Here is an 8946-nt window from a genome sequence, read left to right on the forward strand (position 1 = left end):
TCCTGTCCTGTGTGATACAGTCTGCTGAGCTGTGTATCTAATCGTATCCTGTGTGATACTGTCTGCTGAGCTGTGTATCTAATCCTGTCCTGTGTGATACTGTCTGCTGAGCTGTGTATCTAATCCTCTCCTGTGTGATACAGTCTGCTGAGCTGTGTATCTAATCGTATCCTGTGTGATACTGTCTGCTGAGCTGTGTATCTAATCCTATCCTGTGTGATACTGTGCTGAGCTGTGTATCTAATCCTCTCCTGTGTGATACTGTCTGCTGAGCTGTGTATCTAATCGTATCCTGTGTGATACTGTCTGCTGAGCTGTGTATCTAATCCTATCCTGTGTGATACTGTCTGCTGAGCTGTGTATCTAATCCTCTCCTGTGTGATACTGTCTGCTGAGCTGTGTATCTAATCCTATCCTGTGTGATACTGTCTGCTGAGTTGTGTATCTAATCCTATCCTGTGTGATACTGTCTGCTGAGCTGTGTATCTAATCCTAACCTGTGTGATACAGTCTGCTGAGCTGTGTATCTAATCCTCTCCTGTGTGATACGGTCTGCTGAGCTGTGTATCTAATCCTCTCCTGTGTGATACAGTCTGCTGAGCTGTGTATCTAATCCTATCCTGTGTGATACGGTCTGGTGAGCTGTGTATCTAATCCTATCCTGTGTGATACTATCTGCTGAGCTGTGTATCTAATCCTATCTTGTGTGATACCGTCTGCTGAGCTGTGTATCTAATCCTCTCCTGTGTGATACTGTCTGCTGAGCTGTGTATCTAATCCTCTCCTGTGTGATACGGTCTGCTGAGCTGTGTATCTAATCCTGTCCTGTGTGATACTGTCTGCTGAGCTGTGTATCTAATCCTCTCCTGTGTGATACTGTCTGCTGAGCCGTGTATCTAATCCTACCCTGTGTGATACTGACTGCTGAGCTGTGTATCTAATCCTATCCTGTGTGATACTGTCTGCTGAGCTGTGTATCTAATCCTCTCCTGTGTGATACGGTCTGCTGAGCTGTGTATCTAATCCTATCCTGTGTGATACTGCCTGCTGAGCTGTGTATCTAATCCTATCCTGTGTGATACTGTCTGCTGAGCTGTGTATCTAATCCTCTCCTGTGTGATACGGTCTGCTGAGCTGTGTATCTAATCCTATCCTGTGTGATACTGTCTGCTGAGCTGTGTATCTAATCCTATCCTGTGTGATACAGTCTGCTGAGCTGTGTATCTAATCCTGTCCTGTGTGATACTGTCTGCTGAGCTGTGTATCTAATCCTCTCCTGTGTGATACGGTCTGCTGAGCTGTGTATGAACTCCCATGAGATGACACCAGGACAGCGCCCGCCCCCTGATCCTTCCCTTCGTCCCGTGTCTTCTCCTGTATTAGTCGGTGCTGCCGCTCACTGTGCCAGGCTGCATCCTCCTCTCTGCTATCTCTCAGGTAGGTACGGGGCGCTGTCGTGGCTTTTAGTGCTCAGGTTGTTTAGCGAGGGGGTCATTTTTTTCTTTAGGAGTCATTTGATATTTTCTTAGATCCTGTGCTGATGAATTAGTGTAACGCCATCTGTATTTATCAGGTCCAACAAGACCTGGGCAGTGATGCCCGTAGATGGCAGAGCTCTACACTAGCCGTAAAGTCACTTCTTCTCTGGGTTCTCCTAGGGGGACCTACACACGGTGCAGATTGTATGCAGAAAATACACATGAAATTCACACAAAAAACACATAAATCTGTATTATTTATTGGGTTTTGATGTGATATTTGTGCATTTTTTGTTGCGGCTTTTGGTGCACATTCTTGGTTTATGGTAACAACTTACTGAAGTCTTTGGGAAACCTCGCCACATAAGGTGCAGAATCACACAGACAAGTGAAGGTGTGGATTTGATATTCTGCGTGGAAGGTCAATATCTGCAGAGAAGAAAAAAGTGCAGATGAGATTTATCTAATCTCATTCACAAAACGTTTGTAATCCACACCGTGTGCAGGCACCCTGAGCGCCCACTTACTGCAGCAATCCTGTATCAGGCTGGAACCCGTTGCCCTGTTCATCCAGCGCCTCCTGGTTCATGCACAGAATAGGACTACAGCAAAGACTGACACCTTCACAGACAGAACAGTACGATAAAGGTGAAATAAATAAATGTTTGGGTGTAGGGTATTTAAATGTTACAGGGGATTCCTACAGCATAAAGAAGGACCCAGCCCACCGCCCCCATCTGTTTATCAGCAGTACGCAGCCAATGAGTTAATGTAACGGCGTCATCACTGAGGATTCTGCCACATTTCCAGGGGCAGGGCCTCTACTTACAATGCTGCTGAAAGAAGAATTGCCGATGCAGCTCTGGATGTGACTAGAGGATATTGCTTAAAGATAACAAAGACACTAAGCTTTCAGGACAAGGAGCGTGTAACTCAGCATCACCACAAGTCTTTACTAGCACTGGTTAACTTTTTCTTTGCTACAGCGTGCAGACCGACGCCATATTTCCTCCTCTTTCCAGTGGTGCTGTTTGGTTGTCCTTGCAGCTGAAAGCTTCCCCTCCTGCGCCGACAGACCCGCAGACATGGTTGTCCGCCCCCCGCTGGGAGATGCAAGTGGGATGCCCATTTTGGGAACCTTTGCAGAAAACTGGGCGAACGTGCAGAAGTTCCAGGCTGGAGAAGGAGACGTGCTGATAGACACCTACCCCAAATCTGGTAGGACTATGGACACTTCTGAATATCATAGGTGTGCAGAGGTTGGGGGGCACACCAGGGCCCAGGAGACTGAGCGACCCTGAAGCTCTTATTTTTCTGATCTATGTTGACCCGTGCCATGTCTTGCCGCTTCTCAGGTACCACCTGGATCAGTGAGATTGTAGACTTAATTCTACAGAATGGAGACAAAAAGAAAGCCCAGCGCGGAGCCATTTTCGAGCGGGTGCCCTTTCTGGAGTTTGCAGTGCCTGAAATACCAACAGGTAGGTGATGCCGATACAGTCACTTCTTTTATAATATATTCAACCATATATTCCAACATCTAACTTGTTGCCTTATCCCCCTCAGGCACTGAATTGCTTAATGCAATAAAGCCTCCACGAGTGATCAAATCTCATTTATCCGTGCAAACCCTGCCGAACACCTTCTGGGAAAAGAACTGCAAGGTACTGGATATAACAAGATGTGGGCTTTGTGTGGACCTTGGCTGGTGACAACCTATCATAGACTCAGGTCTATTATTTCCTCCTGTAGACCCTGGTCTACATCTCTAGAGCTTGGCATATTACTGCTAATAAAGCTATGTCTACTGTTCATGCCATGTAACATGCTTATATTAATCTTCCTTGCAGTAGGAATTGGTCACACATTACTCTAAAGGTCCAGGTCCATCTCCTCTTGTAGAATTGGGTCCACCTACTGCGTATCTTTCGTGTGGTCTCTTGCTTTATGGTTGGGTCCAAATAATGCTCTATTATCAGGTGTCTCATGCTGGGCAGCCTACTATATCTTTCTATATTAGCCGCCTCTAGTTCTCCTCCTGAAGTGCTCATCTCAGTTTCTTTGACCTCTATCCAGGTCTGTTCTGCTTCATCTCTTTCCACATAAACCTCTAATCTCTTTGGCTTTGAAGACAGTTTTACTATGCAACCATTATTTCCTCGTGAACTTTGTCAGTCACTCAAATGTCTCTCAGTGCAGCATTTTCTTATGCCATCTGGGCACCATGTATGGATTATCCAGGTCCACTCTCCAGATTATCCAGATGTATACGCTGCTCACAAAAAGTTAGGGATATTTGGCTTGTGGGTAGAATGTCAGGAAGAACCTAAAATGCTCTAACCTTTACAGGTGAACTTAATGTGACCATCTCTAAACCTTTGAATGCTCATGTCCAACTGTTCATTGTTTCAGTACTTTTTGCACAACTTGCTGTTCTCTAACAGCTGTTTAATTCATGAATCATCCAATACATTTCCTGGTGCAATTAGAACTGATATTTAAACAGTCCTCCTCATCATGCTGTTCACATTTTGACATCATGAGACCAAAACGACACCTAACAATTGATCAACAGGACCTTGCCATTGCGAGGCTTCAAGCAGGATGTTCTCAGATGGAAGTGGCCACTGAGCCTTGAGTGTCATCAGCAGGTTGAATCAGAGATAAAGACTGAAAGAGTCACAGAAAGGCAAAGAAGTGGACATCCCACACTGATGACCGCTTCATTGTGAACAAAGACCTGTGGATCCGGGTGATGAATGCCACACAACTCCAGGCACATTTAAGGGAGGTGAGAGCCACCCAAATGTCACGTCAGACCATTCAAAACCGTTTCCATCAGCGTGGTCTGCATGCTAGACCACCTGCAAGGGTACCTGACCACAGCATTAGGCACAGGCATCATCGTCTTGCATGGGCCAGGGAGCATATAGGGTTAGAGACTGGGGTACCTCAAATGGAGTGGGCTGCACTTTCTCCAGACCTGAATCCCATTGAAAACGTATGGGATCAGCTGAGTCGCTGCATAGAGGCTCGTAACTCTGTACCCCAGAACCTCAATGACCTGAGGGCCACTCTATAAGAAGAGTGGGATGCCATGCCTCAGCAGACAATAGGTTGACTTGTGAACTTCAGGAGACATTGTCGTTAACCTCAAATTTATGATAAAGGCTACAGGACAAATGAATTTTTTTTTGTGGCGGTATACCCAGCACTGGTGTTGGCTTTTGTTTCAATAAATAGTTTGAGATGAGGAAATCACCATTGCTGCTTCTACTTAAATGCCCAACTTTCATAAAATATAATATCACTGGAGCTGGAATGTATTACGTTTTCCATAAATTTCACCCGAAAGCCAAATATCCTTAACTTTTTGTGAGTATTATATATCTATATATAAAATGAAAAGAGAAAATCCAATGGGAGCACTAACCTGAAAATGGGTGCAAAGTCCAAAAGGGGGTGACGGCAATCCCCAATAGTATAAAAGAGAAAAAAGAGGACTGCACTCCAAATTGTAATGAAAATCCAAGCTGTTTTATTCACCCATAGTATGGCAAATCTTGCCATACTATGGGTGAATAAAACAGCTTGGATTTTCATTACAATTTGGAGTGCAATCCTCTTTTTTCTCTTTTATATATAAAATTATGTATTGTCTTCTACCCACAGGTCATCTACGTGGCCCGAAATCTTAAGGATGTGTTAGTGTCGTATTATCACTTCAACTGCATGGCCCCTGTGTTCCCAGATCCTGGAACTTTTGAAGAGTTTCTACAATGCTTCATAGAGGGAAAAGGTATATATGGGTTGTATGTTATCTGCTGCTTTATAGGCACAGCTCATGGTGAAAATGTTCTGACATCTTAAAGTGGCCATATATCCTAGATAGCTGTCAAACACTTGTTTGGCCAGTAGATCTTTCTACCGATGCCCCACACACATACACACTGGCTTCAGCCAAGCATGCATGTTTCTTAATGGTAAGGTGGAATAAGTTGATTCCAGACTTCTTTATCCACAGCCTTGAGGTAAAAAGAATTCAGCAAGCTAGGATGATCCAGCAGGAGCCTCCATCACAGATTCTGGCAACATCTTTATTCTAAGGAGTTAGGGGAGCTAATCAATTCTTCTGGCACTTCAGGAGCTCCCTCTAAATCAGTTCAGGGTTTATTTTAAAGGGTATGTCCATCTTTGCAAAGCTCATGTGTGAGTAAGGCTTCAGTGTCTGATGATTGGCAATTGGCCTGCTCCACTGCCTCTGCGGTGACTCCCACCATACGGTTTAAACTTTGAAGCCGGTGCCATCAGATGTAGAGAGGGAGGAAGATGGAGGGGAGTAACACAGGTAGGTAGGATACCCTTCTAATTATGCCCTTGCTTGCCTTCCCTAGTTGCTTATGGATCATGGAGCGATCACGTCAAGGACTGGTGGAAGATAAGGCAGGAGAGAGACATCCTCTACCTCTTCTATGAGGATATGTTAGAGGTGAGGTGAACAGTAATTTTGTCTACTTATTTTTTGGAATGATATCAGAATAGACTTATTTGATCGATGTCGTCATCTCCTTGGATTGACTGGCATATGGACCAATAAACTTGTGCCTGGTCTCTAGGGTACTAAGCACTATATTTTTGAAGCCCGTCTACATAAGTGGTTTTGTTAGTTGACTTCTGAACCTCAATTTAGGAACCAAAACGTGAGATCAGAAAAGTAATGAAGTTCTTGAGGAAGGATTTACCTGAAGATGTCCTGGAGAAGATTTACCAGTCCACCACCTTCAAGGCTATGAAAGAGAACAGCATGGCCAACTACAGCACCATGCCTTCCCACGTCATGGACTTTACCATCTCACCCTTCATGAGGAAAGGTATGAAGTGTCCCTTCCCACTGATGACATCATAGTGACATTATAGTGACATAGGTCTGCGGTAGGCACATCATAGTCATTACATCTTGTACGCCCTTTATTTCAGGGATCAGTGGAGACTGGAAGAGCCATCTCACCGTGGCTCAAAATGAACTACTTGATGAATACTACAAGAAGGAGATGTCTGACACCGATCTGACCTTCCGCTTCTAAGACCTTGACATAACTCACATAACTCATGTATACGCCATTTTATAGCTTAAACACTCATTTTCCTGATTTCTATTATTCTTGTGGGTTGGTTGGATGTTTTTGGCATTAAGTGTTATTCACTGTTTCTATACCCGTAAGGAAGCCTCATAAGCATTGGTCCAGCCCACAACATGGCTGCCTTCTCATTATGGACACTGCTCCTTTCACAGGACCGCACAGCATTATAACGATTTAAAATGCTGTTTGTCTCTGCCCGGCCTTACATCTACTGAATTATAATGACATACAGCTATCAGTGCAATTCAGTCAGTAGATGTAAGGTCAGGCAGAGACACACAGCATTATAAATCATTGTAATGCTATGCGATCCTGTGAAAGAAGCAGTGTTCATAACGGGAAATCACAGTCCCACACCGAGCTTGTTTTTTTCTCACTGGACACTCTTGTCTGAAATTCACCTTAGCCATCAACTCTACATAATACATCAACGTTCCCCTGCAGTTTTCCCATCTTATTTTCAATTGAAAAATTAAAATTCTGTAAAGACAAGAACCATGTGGTCACGCGTGCATTTCTCTCTTTGTTCTGTTTCATCTACTCAAGAGGAGCATGGTCGGTCACCAACCGAAGTTTCCTACCCAGCAGATAGTATCTGAGTGACTCCAATACTCATTCACAAGGTGTGACAGAACTGCTCCCAACCCCACATCAGAAGCATCCGCCTGGACCAGAAACTCCTTCATAAAATCAGGGGTAAGGAGCACTGGCTGTTGTCACAGAGCAGACTTTAAAGGGCTTTTTCAAGATATTTTGATGACTTATCTTCTGTATAGGTCATTATCTTATCGGTTTGGGTCAGTCACCCAGGACCCCTGGCACTTGCATTAGCTTTCCCTAGGCCAAGTGACATAGTGAATTGTGAAGTGAATAGGGCTGAGCTGCAATACTAAGCAGTGATATCAGAGGAATAGGTAATCATTTAAAATATCTAGGAAAACCCCTTTAAGCTTCGAAAAGCCTTCTCTGCCTTCTCCATGTCACCAACTTACTGCATTTTGGCAGTCAATGGAGCTGCAATTGAGGCAAAATAGGCACAAACGATATTGACCCATCGATTCTCAGAAATGCTTTGGCGATAATGTAGCCCAGGTATTTAGCTTCCTCCATGCCTACTGCACACTTCTCCGGGTGAGGCCTACATCACTAATAGAATCTAGCATGGCCTGTATTTTGCAGAGGTGACTTTTCCTTCCTGAGCTGAACGTGACCATATCATCAAGATAAGCAGCTGCGTAGACACGCTGTGGGCTCAAGATCAGATCTATCAACCTCTAAAATATATGGCAGGGGCTCCATGTAAAACAATTCACTACAAACTGAAACAACCCATCTAGGGTTGAGAAGGCAGTCTTCTCCTTGGTCTCATCTGACCATGGTATCTGTCAGTAACCCTTTGTGAGATCCAGAATTGTTATATACCTTGCATTACCAAACCTCTCAATCAGTTCATCTACCCTGAGAATGAGAGACACATCAAATTCTGAAACTTCATTCAGTTTTTGAAGTCATTACAAAACCTCCATGTATTATTGGGCTTTGAGATTAGTATAAGTTTGGACCACCCACTTTTAGATTTTTCAGTGACCCCCAACCCTCAGATGACACCACTTTTCTATGCACTTTTGCTATTCTGTATGGCTTGAGATTTACTTTACTATTGGGCTCAGTCTTTAAATGATGTTTTCTTAGGAGTCTGTGCCCCAGTAGATCAGAATATGTACCTTTGTTTCTCTGAAGGATCTCCCATACCTCCTGCTGTTGGTGCACTGAAAAGGACTCACCTACAGTATTTTGACTGGAGGGATTGGTTGAAGCACATCACTAACCATAGTATTTGAGGCCACCAACGATTCCCTGCCTATCCAGGGTTTGATTAGGTTAACATGATAAATCTAAAAAGGCTTTCTTTCTATCGGGTTGGTGCACGTTGTAGTTCGCCTGATCCACCTTTTCTATAGTCTCATAGGGGCTTTGCCACTTTGCAGAGAACTTTCCACAGTGGGCACTAAAATAAGGACTGTGTCCCCGGGATTAAATCTCCTCACTTTTGCAGAACGGTTATAAATTCTGCTGTAATCGTGTTGAGCTCTTTTAAAATGGGCATGACTGTGGCTATCCGATCTTGCATTTGTGCTACACACTCTATGACACTTTTATATGGAGTAGACTCTGTCTCTCACGTTTCCTTGCAATATCCAATAAACCCCATAAACTAAGGGAGAAAACCCTTTAGTAGCCTGTGGCACTTCTCTTTCAGAAAACACTAGGTGTGACGACAGGCAGTCCCAATCACGGCCATCCTTCTCTACTAATTTATTTAACAT

The 8946-nt window shown here is 44.0% G+C and overlaps 1 protein-coding gene across 3 annotated transcripts; it reads left to right on the forward strand.

The window, feature by feature from the left end:
- The first annotated feature begins 1334 nt into the window (after positions 1–1334).
- On the forward strand, positions 1335–7114 carry LOC122945593 (sulfotransferase 1 family member D1-like). 3 transcript variants are annotated; one of them, XM_044304694.1, is made up of 8 exons: positions 1335–1437; positions 2465–2696; positions 2834–2959; positions 3045–3142; positions 5151–5277; positions 5873–5967; positions 6169–6349; positions 6456–7114. In XM_044304694.1, the coding sequence occupies exons 2-8, from the start codon at positions 2564–2566 to the stop codon at positions 6560–6562; spliced, it is 867 nt and encodes a 288-aa protein (XP_044160629.1). In that variant the 5' UTR covers positions 1335–1437; positions 2465–2563; the 3' UTR covers positions 6563–7114. The 3 variants fall into 3 exon arrangements, with proteins under 3 accessions (XP_044160629.1, XP_044160630.1, XP_044160628.1); XM_044304695.1 differs by having other exon boundaries at positions 1336–1437; positions 2501–2696; XM_044304693.1 differs by lacking the exon at positions 1335–1437 and adding an exon at positions 1988–2126.
- Positions 7115–8946: the final 1832 nt, after the last annotated feature.

The sequence above is a fragment of the Bufo gargarizans genome, chromosome 8 (assembly GCF_014858855.1).
Source record: "Bufo gargarizans isolate SCDJY-AF-19 chromosome 8, ASM1485885v1, whole genome shotgun sequence".
NCBI lineage: Eukaryota > Metazoa > Chordata > Amphibia > Anura > Bufonidae > Bufo > Bufo gargarizans.

Coding starts and splice junctions, on each gene's coding strand:
- LOC122945593 (XM_044304694.1), top strand. CDS start 2,564: ATGGTTGTCCGCCCCCCGCTGGGAGATGCAAGTGGGATGCCCATTTTG. Junction 2,960..3,044: donor AGTGCCTGAAATACCAACAG/GTAGGTGATGCC, acceptor TATCCCCCTCAG/GCACTGAATTGCTTAATGCA. Junction 6,350..6,455: donor CTCACCCTTCATGAGGAAAG/GTATGAAGTGTC, acceptor CCTTTATTTCAG/GGATCAGTGGAGACTGGAAG.